Source organism: Melospiza melodia, chromosome 4, assembly GCF_035770615.1.
Source record: "Melospiza melodia melodia isolate bMelMel2 chromosome 4, bMelMel2.pri, whole genome shotgun sequence".
Taxonomy (NCBI): domain Eukaryota; kingdom Metazoa; phylum Chordata; class Aves; order Passeriformes; family Passerellidae; genus Melospiza; species Melospiza melodia.
This window is the reverse complement of record NC_086197.1, coordinates 83,359,549-83,376,472: the sequence shown is the minus strand read 5'-3', so window position 1 is coordinate 83,376,472 and position 16,924 is coordinate 83,359,549. Positions and strand designations below refer to the sequence as shown.

At 35.7% G+C, this 16,924-nt stretch overlaps 1 protein-coding gene across 3 annotated transcripts in view; it reads left to right on the top strand.

Annotated features, from left to right (window-relative positions):
• GRM8 (glutamate metabotropic receptor 8) overlaps positions 1-16,924 on the top strand; it is a 315,395-nt gene that overhangs the window by 271,411 nt on the left and 27,060 nt on the right. For all 3 annotated transcript variants that reach the window (XM_063155393.1, XM_063155394.1, XM_063155395.1), the window contains one exon: positions 552-1,487. In XM_063155393.1, the coding sequence (XP_063011463.1) occupies positions 552-1,487 (936 nt within the window). The remainder of the gene's footprint in view (positions 1-551; positions 1,488-16,924) is intronic.

The following is a 16,924-nucleotide window of genomic DNA, read 5'->3' as shown; positions in this document are numbered from 1 at the left end:
TTTTGAGTATTTCAAGGCATCAAAGATGCAAAAGTATAAAGTATCCACTTTTGTGGAAGGGATGGCATCACAAACCATGGAACTCTGTTGTGCCAGAGCTGATGCATGGAGATTTTAATTTATTTTTTTACTGTACCAGAAATTGCTCTGAAGCTCACTCTGAAAATAGAGTAAATTTTGTAATTAAATGTTTGAGAACTACTGATATTTATATTTGCATGTGATTAACTTTTTACAGCACTGTATGTGAGGCTTTTTGCTTTTAAACTAGCCTGGAGTCAATAAATATCTTTACAGATGTCAATTTGGTCAGCAGTAAAGAGGTAAATAGAAAGTAATGACACTCATCAAGCCTGTGGCATAAATGATTTATTGGACACAATCATTTACCACTTTTTTAAAGTCAGTGCAAAGGAAATAAACAGGTTTCTTATTATGGTAAACTGTATTTGTGCTGTCAGCAAGTAGTGATTTATGACAAACCTGTGGCCAGGATTAGGATATTATAAATGAAGGAAAACAGAAGTCTCATTAATTTTTTATACCCACAGGTAGAAGACATGCAGTGGGCTAACCGAGAACACACTCATCCAGCATCTGTCTGCAGCCTGCCCTGCAAAGCTGGGGAGAGAAAGAAGACGGTGAAGGGAGTGCCCTGCTGCTGGCACTGCGAGCGCTGTGAGGGCTACCACTACCAGGTGGATGAATTCAACTGTGAGCTCTGTCCCATCAACAAGAGGCCAAATGCCAACCGCACGGATTGCCAGCTTATCCCTATCATCAAGCTGGAGTGGCACTCTCCTTGGGCCATCGTGCCTGTCTTCATCGCTATTCTCGGGATAATCGCCACCACCTTCGTGATTGTGACATTTGTCCGCTACAACGACACGCCCATCGTCAGGGCCTCTGGGCGGGAGCTCAGCTATGTGCTCCTGACTGGGATTTTTCTCTGTTACTCCATTACTTTTTTAATGATTGCAGCTCCTGACACAGTGGTCTGCTCATTTCGAAGGATCTTTCTCGGACTCGGCATGTGTTTCAGCTATGCTGCGTTGCTCACCAAAACAAACAGGATTCACAGAATATTTGAACAAGGTAAAAAATCTGTCACAGCTCCCAAATTTATTAGTCCAGCTTCTCAGCTGGTGATCACTTTCAGCCTCATATCCTTCCAGCTTATTGGAGTCTTCATCTGGTTTGCTATCGATCCACCACATACCATTGTAGACTATGGAGAGCAGAGGACACTTGAACCAGAAAATGCCAGAGGAGTTCTCAAATGTGACATTTCAGATCTTTCTCTCATTTGTTCCCTTGGATATAGTATTCTCTTGATGGTCACATGTACTGTTTATGCTATTAAAACAAGAGGGGTTCCAGAGACCTTCAATGAAGCAAAACCTATTGGATTTACTATGTACACAACCTGCATAATTTGGTTAGCTTTTATTCCAATCTTTTTTGGTACGGCCCAATCAGCAGAGAAGGTAAGTGATGATGTGTTTACCTATCAAAACACTGCTCTTTTTCTATTTTCATTTCTCAATAATTACAGCACTAAAACATTTTCATTCTTACAAATGAGTAATTGCGAATGGCAAACAAACCATCAGAATTACCAGACAATAAAGTATATGTTTCAAAAGGTAGATTTCTTATATATTAACACAAGAAAATGATTGTGATTGTTGTGTGACTGGCATAAAAATGTTCACAATTTCTCAATATAACCTTTAATGACTGTTTTGTCTAACGTTTGTTATTGCCCTTCAGTGATGCTGTTACATGAAGCGCTATCAATCTTTGTTATCATCTACAGATCTGATAGAACTGGTTGCATTCCACAAGTCTAAGATCAACTTACATTTGTCAAAAATAATGAAGAAAAATGCCGGGGCAGAATGAAAAGAATTACTTTTGTCTCTGGTTGACACACAAAACTTTAAAAATTTAAAAGAACCAAAAAATAGAACAGCAGGAAATGAATGGTGAATGAAGTGTGTGTAAATTCATATAGGGCATAATTCACTAATTATTATATCAATGCAAAAAGAAAACACTTTCCTGATAATTTAATAAGAAATGAAATGGTTGATGCAAACCACATCAGACATATGACTCTCCTCTGTTTTAATGGAAAGGCAGAGGTAAATGTCAACTGTGTGAGTATTTATTGACATGACAGTGGTGAAAATGACAAGTTAGGCAGGGAAAAGGAATAATACTAGCATCAATCTTCAAAACTGCAAATATTTGATATACGGAAATTCTTAAGAAATTAAAGTTAACAGTCTTTCACATAAATTCTTGTCTTTCCTTCTAGCAGGTTTTGTATAACGTTTTCAAATATTCATTTTAATGTAATTGGAAAGGTCAGCATGTGTTCACTTATAATTGTGGAAAGGTTTGACATGTATCTAGTTTAGAGGGCGCCCTTGTCTGTGGAATTAAAGAACAGTTCTGTATATCTTGATGGAACACTTTTTAATTCAAGCAGAAGAATTGTATGGGGCAGAGAGTGTGGCAAAAAAAAATATTTTCCTCCCTAGAAATTGAAGCAGGCTTACTGAATTGTATCAGGCTTATTTTCATATCTTTTTGGATTAAGTTGGGGAAGTTGATGCCTTAGGTTTTGGCTTTTAGATTTTTCAGATTCTCTACTGCTTTAGTGTGTGGTTTTGTGCTTCATATTAAGAGATGGTAAAATCTCTTCACAGAGTAGCTAGACAGAACAATTCCTTTTTTAGCTGGGGACCAAGGTCAACTGAGCCAAATTTCAGGCCAAGAGCATAAACAGCACGGACTGAAGAAAGAAAAACAAGAAGGACGGGGCTTCATAACCTAAAGCTATAATTGGGCAATTAACTCCAATATGCAAATGGACTAGAATTTATAAAAGTGAGAGACCTCGTCACCAGTGGTCCATTTTGTGACCATTTTGGGTTTCAAGTTGGGTGTAGCCCTGGCTTATCTCTTGTATTGCCCAAGGTGTATCTTTGAAGCCTTTTAATAAATACCTACTTTATTCTTTAGTTCTGTTTAGCGTTCTAGGTCAGCCTTGGCAAGGCATCAAAGTGAGTACCAAGGTAATGGCTTATGACAGATAGAGTAAGTTAAAAAATCCCATCTGACATAGGAAAACATGTTTAGGTAAATTGGGTTATTTTGTATTTGTAGGCTTAAGTCACAAAAATGTTTTGTTGCATAAATGTGTGGTATTTTTAACAACTTAGTGTGGTCAGGTTTATGGCAAGAACTTGAACCAAAATAATTTGAGTCTTGAAATAGGAAATATTTCTCTGCTGGTAACCATGCAGTGACTTTGATTTAGACCATCAGTTCACCTTGGCTTATAGTAAAGGATGATTTGGTTTCAACCTTAAAAGACGAGATTAATTAACATCTCTTTTGCATTTCCTTTTTGAAGCCCAAGACTGAACACACAAATGATGCTAAATCACACAACTTCTAACATTAAATTTCACTTGTTACCTGCCATTTTTTCTTTCTAAATTATTTGTTTTTCTTTCCTCTTTATGGAGAGAAAAAGTGCCAATGCAGTATCTCTGTAATTCAAATCTTTCCAAAGTACTTCTTTTTGCTTCAAATAGAACATGCTTCCACACAGAGTTTTACAGACATCTTCATAACAGTTAACATATTCCATACAATTTAAATACTTCTCTGAATGGGATAAAAATGTGTAAATCTTACTGCACATATATGCATAGTCTGAATAAACTTACAGTTTCTCAATTGATGCATAACATCATATTAGCATTTTAAAACCAAGCTAATGTATTTGAGAATATTTTATTTGAAATTTGTTATTGTGATCTTTTTGGAAGATGAAACAAATGAAAAACTTACATGGACTTTTTTTTTGGTGCTTACTTACATTGCAGTTATTTTAGAATCCTGAAAGTGTGGTTTGTTTGTTTTTTTTTTTTATGGCTTGAGCTTACTGAGAGAGAAAAGAGCAATAAAAAGCTGGGGATTTTAAAGTGTTATTTTACAACAATGTTTCCTTTATGAAATGTTGACAGTAATAAATTTATCATGACATTCATTACTTGCCAGGGGTACTTCCAGTTGCTAACTTTAGATACACTTCTATTTGAATAACGAGTGCTTAAAACTTTTCTAAAATGTTTTGAAGTTTTCCTAGACATTAGCAGTGCTTGCAATAATACCAGAAGTTACTAAGAAGTTCTTAAAAAAAGAGGTTGTACACTTAAGTATGCAACTAACACTAATTAAATAACAAACCTACTGAGAAGCTTTTATTTCACTGTCAATATCACCGTTAAACAAAAAAATGTACCATCAATGCTGAAAATAGATGTCTAGACCCAAATCTCAAAGCTCACCGTAGAAAATTTACCCTTACATTTAGTGGCCTTGGGGATCAATTCAAAAGCACAGGTTTCCTAAGAAATTCTGTAAATAGTCTAGAGGAGTGTAAACATGTAGAGTCAGCACAAGTCCATAAATCGAGTGTTGGCATCAATCAAACTTCAAATATGCATGATGAAGGTAATTTAAATGAGCATAAGTACTTATCTGCAGACAGACTAGGAATCTTGATGTTAGTGCTTGCTGTGAAGCACAGGATGGGAAACTGCTCTCTTTCACTCATGAAGAATCTTGGGTCTCTAGCTGCTGAATGCAGCTGAGTTAAATGTCTGAATTTGCATGCAGTGACATACACATAAGAAAAATCACAGTAAAAGTTAACGTAACTCAATAAGATGCCATGGGAATATGTTGGTTTCTAGTCTTGACATTTGTAATATTTTTAACAGCCCTTTATAACAAGTGCTGTTTTTTTAAAACTTGTATTATCTCAGTTTACATGTAAGTTTGAAACTAATATAAAATTGAGAAAACTACTGTATATTATTGAAGCAATTGTACAGATATATATATATATACAGAGATAACAAAAAAAATGTTAAAGTACCAAATCCAAAATAACCTGGCATAATTCAAGCTTGGTGGCTTGTATTGATCTCCGCATTTACTCATTAGTCTTTATTTTCAAGCAATAATATAAATAGTAGAATATAAATGCCCTATGGTACTAAACACGCTATTTTGAGGTTGTAATTCTTATAGATATCCTGCAGAGAAAATATGAACATTTACTTTAGCTTCTGTGTGATTTTTTTTGTCTAGGTCATGATTTCGTCCACTCATGTTCATGCCTGTTTTGACAGCTTATTCTTCATGAAAAGAACCTACTACAAAAAAATTAAATTTTTCCAGTTTGTCATTAAACTGAATGACAAATGGCCTCCTAAGACATAAACCACAAATTTTCTAACACATTAATGTCAGTGAAGTGTTTTAGAGGCAAAGAAGAGAAATTCTGCGAGAAAGCATTCTGTGAATCTAGCTTTTCTCTATGTCATGCCCATGTATATAGCCAAACACTGGAAGTACTGGAATCATCTTGGATAGAGATGTCTGAAATGTCATAATGACCAGAATGCCAGTGAAAACTGTGTTGAATAGCTGAGTGATTAAAACAGGTGTTTGAATTCCTGTGTAAAATTAATTTAAAATGGCAGATTGCACTAAAACCTTCTGAAGATAGATGGCTGTCTAAAGCATAACTCTGTTTAATAAACAGCACTTTGTAAATTCCCTTCCTTTTAGGAATTTTGACAGGTGGATAAATCATGTTTATCCATAGATTATTATCACACATCATTATTATCAGAAATAATTTATTATATTAATCTGGAAATACTTTGCTTGGATGAGAAGATGAATACTTGTTCCCCATACTGTGAATGAAGAGATGTTTCACTTTCTGCTAAGGAAAGGCCATAAAAACACTGAATAATTTCTTCCATCTCCTCCAACTGGAAGCAATTACAAGGTGTGATCTAACAAGGCAGATAAATTTTAATGTGTTTTCAATTATTCTGACAACTCTGACCTCTCTTTTCATAACTGCAATATAGAGAAATTGCAATTTTATAACAGAAATTTTCTCATAAGTTATTATCCTTATGATCTTACTATTCCAGCTCTTTTCATGCTGTATTTATTGTTCAGTGGATCTTATGCTTACATCCATCTTTGTTAGTAACACTTAAAGAAGTTAGAAACAATACCAAAAGTATTCCACTATTAATTTGACTTGTAAATTACTGCTGTAATTGTCAAGACAAAGAAATTCAGTTCTCAGTGGGAGGAAGAGCTTGTTCCATCAGAGTAGTAATAGATGTTTATTAGTTTAAAGAAAACAACTACTAATGCTAGTTCAGGTAGAGACTTCTTCCCTCTCCCATATTTCTAAAAAAAGTATAGAAATAATCTTTTGTGCGTGTTTACATTATGAATTCTTGACTAAATATATTCCTGTGACTGCAAGAAAACAGCATCTTAATGATTCCTCAGACTGTATTAATGAAGGGCACAGCACTGAGCTTGTTCTTCACCTCAAAGCATTCTCTTCTAATCCTGATTGTATGTGGAGATCTAGCTCTGCAGGTAGTCTGTGCAATGCACATCATAGGAAAAGGTCCAGAAAAGCAACTTATAAATTTAGCATTTCTTTCATTTCATTAATAATTTTTGGCTTGTTTAAACTGGAATCTCTGCTGCCAACACTGTGCATAGCATGAGGATTAATCTGAGGGATATTTGAAACTGTTTCTTATTTTCATTATTACAGGAGCAGAAGTTAGAAGAGTGTGAAGTGATACATTCCACATTCAGCAGTATATCATGGTTCAAAACTCCATTTCTGTGCTCCTAATGGTTTTTTATTCCGATTTTTTGCAAGATTATAAAAAAACTATCAATACCTGAATTTTTGCATGTCTAAAGTACAAGATTCATGAGGAGCAATTCAGAAAACTGGACTTGTTTACCTTGTTTCTACAGCTTTCTGTAGCAAGGAGGGTATTGTTTTTCTCCTAGGTAGCAAGTGATAGAACAAGAGAAAATTGTGTCAGGTTGTGGCTGGGCAGGTTTAGGTTGGATGTTAGGAAAACTTTCTCCACTGAAAGTGTGGTCAAGCACTAAACAGGGAATTGGTGGTGCCACTGTCCCTGGAGGTGTTTAAAAGAAAGATGTGGCTCCTAGAGACGTGGTTCAGTGGTAGACTTGGCAGTGTTAGGTCAGTGGCTGGATTTGATGATGTTTGAGGTCTTTTCCAATCTAAATGGCTGTACTATCCTATGTCTTGGAACAGAAAATTAGTTAAAATTCATCAGATTATTTGATAGAACTATCCTTGCCTCTCACTGGAAATCATGTTAGGAATGGAGAAACTTTTCATCCTCATTTCATGTTTTTTCAAATGTAATATTTAATGAGATAAATTATTTCTATACTTCATAATTTCCTCCAACTTTTGACCTAATCCTTGGCAGAAATTAGAACTTTGTTGTTCTCCTGTAGAAGCAGTGTTAAAAGAGATGTGAACAAGAGTGTGACCAAATCACAGTTTATTGCCATCTTCCCCTACTCCCTTTCTGTCTGAGTGGAAGTTCCTTGCTTCTTTTTTTTGTTGCTGAGGCAGCTTGTTCCCCCCCAGCTGGAAGAGATTCAGTGCACTGCAGGCCATGGTCATTGCTGGGTCATTGCTTGTTCATCCATTGCCTGAAGAAACCATTTCAGCAGCCCCCAAATCTGTTTCTTCCCCCCAGCCTCCCATGAGCTGCTGTTAGAGGACAGAGGAGCAGTCATTGCTTCTGGATGGCAGCATAACCTCCAAAATGTACCTGTAATGAGAAACCAGTTAAGAGATCCCCTTTTCTTCCAAAAGTTGCCTTGTGGGAACCCATTCCTAAAGTTATTTTTTAGGAAACTAATGTAATTATATTTTTCTTTTTTTAAAGCCTATTAGCTGATACATGAGACAAAACTGATGGATTAGGTAATTTAAAACATTGTAGGCATTTTCAAAGCTTTTTTTTGAGTTTAAACATTTTCTATCCTTATAAATTAAAACTGAAATTTGGAAGCAGAGCAGTTCTGATATTTAAATAGCATAATTCCACAAGATTTAAACAGTTTCCACTTTCTTAAAATGAAATATGTCTGGACTGTTGACTGTAACACCAGCCTTGCATTAAAAAAAAAACACCAAAGAAAGGACTTTTGATGAGTTTTTGGGACAAGTACTTTTTTAGAAAATAATATTTTTTTAAATTTCTAGCCCCTGTTTAATTTTTTTGTTATTCAGCACAGTGTGTACCTGAGTTTCAGGAAGTGTTCTTGCTGAATGACTGACTGTGCAAAGTTAAAGCATACGTAATTTTTAAGACTGGACTTTATTGTTTTAAAACATGCCCATTGCCTTTAGAGTGGGATTTCATTTCATTTCATTCATTTCATTAATGAAGCTACAAGATTTTGAGTATGTACAGAGAGCACTGATTTTAATTACAGGATCACCTAACGAACCAGGTTGGAAAAGACCTTTAAGATCATTTAGTCCAACCCATGATAACTTTTCTAGGACGTATCACAAAGAGAGACAATGCCAGCTCCTCCAAGAAAGAATGGAAATATTTAGTAAAATTTTTTTTTTTTTTTAGGTCAGTGAGGTGCTCCTGTGTGCACCTGAGGGTTACAAATCCTTTTCATTTCTGCAAAGCTGCATGTCTGTTCCAGCATGAGCACTGAGCTGGCATACCTAGCTGTATACATTGAAAAGATGTTCACCTGCCACATGATGGAAAACACTGGCATTTTGCTTGTCTGACATGTTTGCTTCTGGCCCCATCATGAATGATGGCTTTTCTCCCAAAGTCAGGAATAAGCTGCCAGAAAAATTAAATTTGCCTGTGATCAGCGTCCTACTCCATCCTGGGGATTGTCAGAGAGTTGGTAACATGTAGATGAAGATGGAATTGTGTGCTGAAGAACTTCAAATAGATCTTTTTGGCTACTTTCTGGCTTCTGTGATAAGTAATTAATTCTTACTGAGAAGCAGAAATAATTTTGTGAAGCACAGATAGCTAAATAACTCATCTTTCTTGTTAAAAAAAGATCAATAATCACAGAAAGTAGTTTGTGACAGACCAGAAATGTTTCATAAAGATAATATTGGAAACAAATATACCTTAGCTACTGTATTTTTAAGAATCAGATTCACCTCACAAAAATATTGATCTTTTGGCTCTGATTTCTTTGGTGCTAAAAATCTGGTTGTCTTCAACAAGTGCAGTTTAAGATAAATCCCTCCAGCATTTAAAACATCTCAGGGTTTTGGGACACTGTAAGGGCTGGTTTAATTTGCATAAAGTAAAACCAGTGATAACACAAACCATATGGAAAATATCTTTAGGCATATTTATCACTTAGTCAAAAATGTTTGTAAGTAGACAGGAAGAGAGATTTTTTTCAGCTAAGAATGATTTGATAAACCCACATCCTGGGGGAAAAAAAGCTATGGCTAAGAGAAAGTTAATTGGAACTATCTTTAACACTTATACTCTTGTTAAGACAAATAGAAAATCTTTAAATAGAACACTCTCTAGAAATTGTGTGGAACTATTTCTGCGATGCTCTTGGGAAACTTCGTGTTCTTGCTAGCTCTTGCCAGGTTGGAGGCAGTACATCAATAGCCTTTGTTGTAGCTTTAACGAGGCTTGTACCTTACTGAAAGCAAGAAACACATGTATGAAAGACACAAGAAACAAACTAACAAGACTTTTAGCTTGGCTCTGAGCAGATATTCAGCTTCTTGTGTTTCTTATCTCCTCCAACAAGAATTGCAGTTTTGCATAGGATTCATACCAGTATCAATATTTTGACCTTACAGACAGGACAAAATGCTGTGGACTGGTAAATTGTCATGCATAGGCTCAGCCTAAATAGCAATGCTTGTACAAGCTCATCACCCACCACATCTTGAACCTGACACCACACTGGTGAACTTGTCCCCATTAGGTGATCAGCACCTAATGAAAGCCATATTGCCTTGTATTTCCTTTAGACAAATAATATTTTGGAGGACAATTATGCTGACTCAACTGAAGTGTTTGCTTTAGCACGGTAGGTTGATGAATGTTTCATCTGCTTGTGGCCATTCTGTGAAAGGATCGTCCTAATTTGTACAGCTGGGAAGATGTCAGTAAATTGGGCATCCTATCAAAATACAAGATCCAGACAAAAAAATCTAATGACATATAAGCCCAGTAAAATTCATAACAGAATTAATAGATTCAATAAAATTCTAAAATTTCATGTAAGGAACAGTGAATTTTAAATTTGTGTCTCATATAGATAGAAATACCAGAAACAAGAAATGATGCAAGTCTGATATCACCATGACTAGTAAGCTTTATGCTTACTCTTAAAACATAAAACTAATTTTATTATGGGATAACTATTTCAATAGATTATTAATACTAAATGTGCATGTGTGTGTACACAAGTATTTATTTTCATAAAACTGTGAGCTCTCTGGCACAAAACAAGAATAGCTAGTATAGAAGGCCCAGCAAAAGCAACAATTTTAATACATATTCTCTTTGATTATGTATAGAAATTTCTATTTAAGAAAAAAAAAAAAAAAGAAAAACAAAACAGAAAGCTTTAATTGGTCTTATAAACCTATTTTTTTAGGTTTATCATTCAATTTGCAGTGAATCTTCCTGACAGGCAATGAAATGACAATAGGGAATAGAGATTCATGTAAGCTCATCCAAGAGAGTCAAAATTTAAACATAGCAGAAAATATTTTTTTTTTAGTACTCCAAATAAAAATAGATTATTATGAAATATTTTCTTAAGCTTAGACATTTATTTCAGTGTGGACATAGATTTTGAATTTTTATTTTCCTAAAATGGTGCTTTCCAGACTTGAGAGTAATCGAATCTGGAAATCAAATCATAAACAATCAATTTACCAGAAACATGACCCTAGTAGAATGGTCAAATGATTTCTTTCATGGTGATTATGAAGGTCATGTTCATTTGATATTGTGAAGCATGTGGATGGGATTGAAGTGGTGTTATTGGGCTCATTGATAGAACTGATGACACAGCACCTGCAGTTTTCTACAGAAAACATCTTTAGTTCTTCAATTGTACAGTAAGAATAACTGAACAATGAAGGGAAGAAAAGCAAAGTACTTGATATTTTTTCCCACTGAACTCAGATGGAATAGATCAAGAGCAGCTATTCACAGGTATTGTGAATTCCATTCATTCGGGTACTGCAGAATGCTTCCCAATTACAAAATAACAAGGTCAGAAGGAGATTAGAAGAGATGAGGGGAACTACTTACAAGATGGTGTTCAATGGAAAATAAAGGAAAAGATTTTTAGCTCTGATGCTGAGGAACACACTACATTTTGCAAATCTCTTTTCCAGAAAGTTAGGAGTCATAATTGAATGAGGTATAGCAGAAGAGCTCACAGCAGGCAAGGCATCTAACTCCTAATCTAGTCATCAAAAAGACACAGGCAAACCACTGTGGCATGATGCTGAAATTGGTCCCAAAGCCCAAAACTGCTTTACAAATAGTCTCTGTAAGGGAATTGTTTGCACCATATGTTTTCCTTAAGAACTGATGTACTGAAAGGGTGCTTTAGGTTGTGGTACAAACTGAAGCAGGTTCTTCCAGAATGCATCAACCTCCTCCTATCCTTTTGAGCCATCCCACTGCATGAAATTTTATTGATCTACAAAGATCACATACCTCAAGGCTTTCAGATCCCAAGTTGGGAATGTCTCTGCTATTTCTCCAAACTATTTGCCTTGTCAATGAGGCTTGTAATTTCTTTGTTTCCAACTACCACCAAAATATAACTTTTGTCCTTTTCAACCTCCAATTTTTTGCTGTTTAAATCCTCTCATTGACCTGCTTGCTGACTCGATAATTTGTCCAAGAGACAGCAGTCACTGCAGCCAGTGCTGCTTTTCTTTCTATATCCTAATATCTTATATGCTTGGCATCTTATATCCAAAGTCATATTCTTTTCTGTGTGAATTAGGGCTTAAACTCTCAGCTTATCTCTGTGTATCCCTGCTCTCCCTCCCTGATATCGATGATGGCATTTAGTTATTGGTGTTTGCTACTTTCACTCTTCAGTTTAAATGGTTTTACAAACATTTCCCCCTTCCCCTCCCCTTGCATTCTCAAATTTGTTCAAGTTATATTTCCTTTGTTTAGTGCTCTACTTCTGAAAGGTTCTGGTAAAGCCACAATCAAGTGAGTGAGAGTCTTGCCAGTGATGTCAAGAAACATTGATGCCTGTGCTGTTGCTTTAATACTTTGTCTGTGTGCATCCCATCTATGTTTCAAGCTACTAAAAGCTTTTCTAAAGGGACCTGTGTAAGCTGGAATTTTGTGCATCTGTGTTATATAAGAATATAACTGTGGAATTTGACATTATGGTTTTCATTTTTTATCTAAAATGTAGGTCATATTTGATTTGGCTTAAAATTGAGCTGGCTATCCTGTACTTTTGTGTAGTTTTAATAGCCCATGTGTGTTTGCATTCTCCTGCACACAAGGAGAAGGCATAAAAAATACATTGCAGATAGTTCTGGTTTTCTAAGCACCCAAAACAGGGAAAGTGTTGAGTACATTACGTCCTTAAACATTGCTTTAGCGGAGCAGCTTTTAAACACAAGGGAGGCATAAAAGGAAGAGAGAGAGAAATATGTGGTGTGCTTCCTCCTCTCTCCTAGGCAGGGATGTAACAAGCAGGTCTGGTTGACTGACTGTTTCTTTGAGGGTTTTTTGAGTTTCTCTTTCTCTTTGCACCCATGTAGCTCTGTATGATAATTTGGCAGGTAGTCACTAGACTGGGGGCTAGAGGGAAGTGCTGTCAGTTGGCATTGCTCCAGCTGCACTTGCTTTGAGAAGGTGGTTCAGGTTTGACTATATTCATTTCCTCTCAAGGTCACCAGAATATAACAAGGAAATGTCAAAACTGCAGTTGAGCCTCTTCTGTATGACATAAATTAATGCGGTTTCTGCATCTCACTGCTGGAAAAAGTTATTTGTGTTTCAAAACAGTGACAGTAGGCTGAAGATCTACTCAGTGGAATTTTTGTTTTAATTGCAATGAAGAGATTTTTAAGAGCTGTCAATTTCATCTTATGGAGTGCACTAATACCTTTCAGAGCACTGTTTGACTATAAGCCTAATTAGTAATTTCTGTCTCCTCTACATGACTGAAATAAAGGCTTTTGTAAAATTACACTAGACTTTTAACCTATTGAATGGAAGGATTAAGCCTGATTTTAATTGTCATCTGAATATTAACACAAGCTCTTTGGGCCCCTCTTCCTGTGTGTGAACAGAGGCATTCCTCCTAAAGCTGTTGTGCACACAGGTTGACAGAAGACTAGATCCCTACAGCTGTAAAATGAAACCATCAGCACCTCTCCAACACATGTAATGCCCGAGAGCCAGTGCTGAGACCTATTTTTTACTGCAGTTACACTACCATGCTGTTTAAAATGACAGAGTATAAGCAAGTAACTTAGATCTAACCTGTCAGGTAAGCCAGTAGTGATGTGATTCTGAGCAACAGAATGCTTATTTTCTCAGTGTTTTTTCCTTTTTTATTCTAGTTTTTTCAGGGCTGGTAAACAATACTCTCTTTCCCACTAAGCCACCCACTTGGGTGAAGTATATTTCACAGGGGCTCCAAATTTTATGCCTTATTGACTTCTTGTTGAAATTACTTTTTCAATATATTCACAGCGCATCTCTCTTTTTTCTTCCCTTAACCAAGGCCTATTTTACTTATTTTAAAGAATTACACTGTTGTTCCTTGGGAAACTTAAGTGTGCATGTTTTCTTACTCAGGTGATGACTGTATTTTCTCACAGTCTAATTAACTCTGTGAGTAATATCTATGTTAAAAAAATAAAGAAAAAAAAAAAAAAAAGGCCTTCTGTTACATGCTAGAAGGTTCCAGTACTTAGATTTGTCAAAGATCATTAAGGAAACTAGAGTACATGCAATTTCCAAAGATGGGCCCTTGTTGTCCTGTTTCTTCTTGCACAAGTCTCCCCTGATGCAGTCTATTAAAAACATACTTGTCTACAGTTTCAGATATCATGTCTGCTTATTTCAGATGAATAAACAGCTAACAGGAAATGTAGCTATTTCAGAGATACAGAACTGTTGTTGAGGAAATATTTTAACAAACAGGTTGTGTTTAGGGAGCCATTGTGGCTGAAGAGAACCTTAACAAAAGAAGCTAATTTTCTTGGAAAGCTTAGAAGTCTAATCTTTTAACATACCCAAGATATTCTGCTGTAAATTCAGCCATCTAGTGTTTGATTTCCTAATTCTGACAATTTTGTATCTACTGTATATGCAGTTCATGCAAAGTCCAACTCCTTTCCATAATTTATCTGTGCTCCATATGCAAAAATGACATATTTCCTTCTCTTTGTTTTGATATATTTGGTAGTCTTCTAAGATTACTGAACAATTTTGAGAGGAAACAAAGTATCCAGTAGCTGTTCTGGAAAGTTATGGAGGCAGCAGATTTCTGTTTTCACTGAACAACCTTCCTGGACTTTTTTCAAATGAGTGACTTGCTAAAGAGTATTATGAGAGGTCTCCTAGGACTGCAAAGGCAGAATGTTTTAATAATGGCTTTCTTTTTTATTCCTGTGTTCTGATTTGGTTATGCAAATGAGGAGAAAGTAGCTGTCAGTAGATGGAAAATTATGTGTGCATATTGTATGAATATTGAATTAATTCTCAGCAAGTGGTGTTTGGATCACTTAAAACATTAATTAAGGTGGGCAGGACATTTGGTGGAGTCATTGTCCTGAAAGTTTGCCATTTGGACAGACTTTCACATGATCACTGAACAGAAAATGTTGCTGCTTTGTACATAGATCCCAATTTTTTTTCACAGCATGGGAATGCCAGGTCAGTGGTCTTCATCTCTGTTGACAATATTCCTGCAAGTCCAGGCATGAAGATATACTTTGAAATTTCAGTTTAATTAACAGTTTTCCATGTTGGTTCAAGGTATGTTATGCCACTTTTTTGAGTCTCTGTGGAAAAATATAATTCCATGATGCTCTGTAGCATGTTTGTGAAGCTACTGTTCTGGCAAATATGAGACCAAGTCCCTCCATTCTCAAGAATGGTTATGAGGCTAACCAATAAAATCTTAATAATATTTATGATGTAAAAGGATGCCACCACCTCTTCTGTCTCTCATAGCTCTATTTGATTTAATTTGTTTTTCTTTCAAGGGCTTGAAAAGAAAATATATTATGCAGAGATAAATAAAATACTTATTTATTAGAAACCATTAATGTGATTGAGTTTTTCTGTGAGCAAAATCTGAACAAATGCATCTGATTCAATCCAAACCAATTTTTAAATTATAGCTTATTGGCCAAGTTAGAGGTAAAAAAATTGTCATTGACTCAAGTTCACTATCTTGCATCCTTCCTCCATGGAGTGCTATATACAATATTCTACACCATCCCTAGGGGAAGCACAGCCTTCAGCTACAACTGCTTGTTAATAGGAACTGATGACTAACATAGAAAAATTACACAGCTCCTTTCCCAGGAGATGAAGGATATCTCAGGATATCTGCACTGAAATGATGGCTGCCCTTGAATCTGTTAGTGACATTAAGAAGTGTGACAATAGTCTTTGTTACTGTGGTTCCACACAGAATTCAGTGCAGTCCTTGCTAAATCTGCTGGCACCCAGGGCAGTTCTTGTTTGCTGCAGCTTTGGCCAGCATTCCCCAGCAGTTCAATTCTTCAACAATTTGATATAGCTTCATCTTCAAAACCCCAGCTGTACCTGAGTATGAAAATACAGAATGGGTGCTCAGCTGTTACTCTGGAGGGATTCTACTGTGGTAGGAGTTCTGTCTATCCAATGGATGTGTTTTACTTTTATAATGAGTACAGGACCTGAATTCAGAGGAGTCAGAGGCCAAATTCTTGAGTGCCAATGCACATCACTGTGGTGTCTAATACACTCATACTGATGTGGAGGTAGATTGCAAAGCAGTCATTCATTCTGCAGATACACAGATAAGCCTTCACACATCTGTCAGAAACCAAGAATCTAATTATATTAATATATATATATAAATATATATATATAATGATAAAAAAGTGCATCATTTTTTAGTGCTAGGAAAACATTTAAGGGAAAAAATATCGTACTTGAAGGCTTAGTGTAGTCTCTAGTGATTAATAATGAAGAGAAGGACTTCAGAGAGTAGCTTTTTTCTATGGCTAGGCCTCTTTTATACCTTCCTCTAAAGCAGCTTGCTTTGGCCACTCTTTAAATCATGGTATTTGACCACATGGATCACACTTCTAATCCACTCTGGTAACTTCTGCATACTTCAACATTTAAAAAAAAATGAGGTATGTTTCATTTTATAGTATATCGTTCTAAAAATAAAATAGCTATTTGTAGTAGAATAGAACTGTGGGGTTTTTTCATGTCACCATTTTTCCCTTCTTATTGGTTTCCCATTATATGCCATTGTTATTAGTGTTTATGAGCCCCTGAAAAAGCTTTTATGAGCTTTTGAATTTTTGTTCTCCATCTGTTTTTTGCAGCCCTGCTTTATGTGAGAGATCTGATCAATCATTCCATACAAAAAATGATATAGTAAAACTAAACACCATCACCATACCCACAATCATTAGGTAGCTGTGGTTATAAAAAATACTCCTTCATGTAGAATTATGTCTTCATTTCTTCATGTCTTTTTCCTGAAGTTTGAAATTTGTATTCTCTGCAGCTAAAAAAATATGCATCTGTAACCATGCTGTGATTTTCCACTTGCATAGCAACAGTATACTTTTTAAGTGGAGACAGCAAATGCTCAATTATTTGTGATTACTCCAAGATGCTTTCATCTGATAATGCAAACCACTGTGTTTCATACCTTTCAAATGCATAATGTATGACTTTTCATCCTA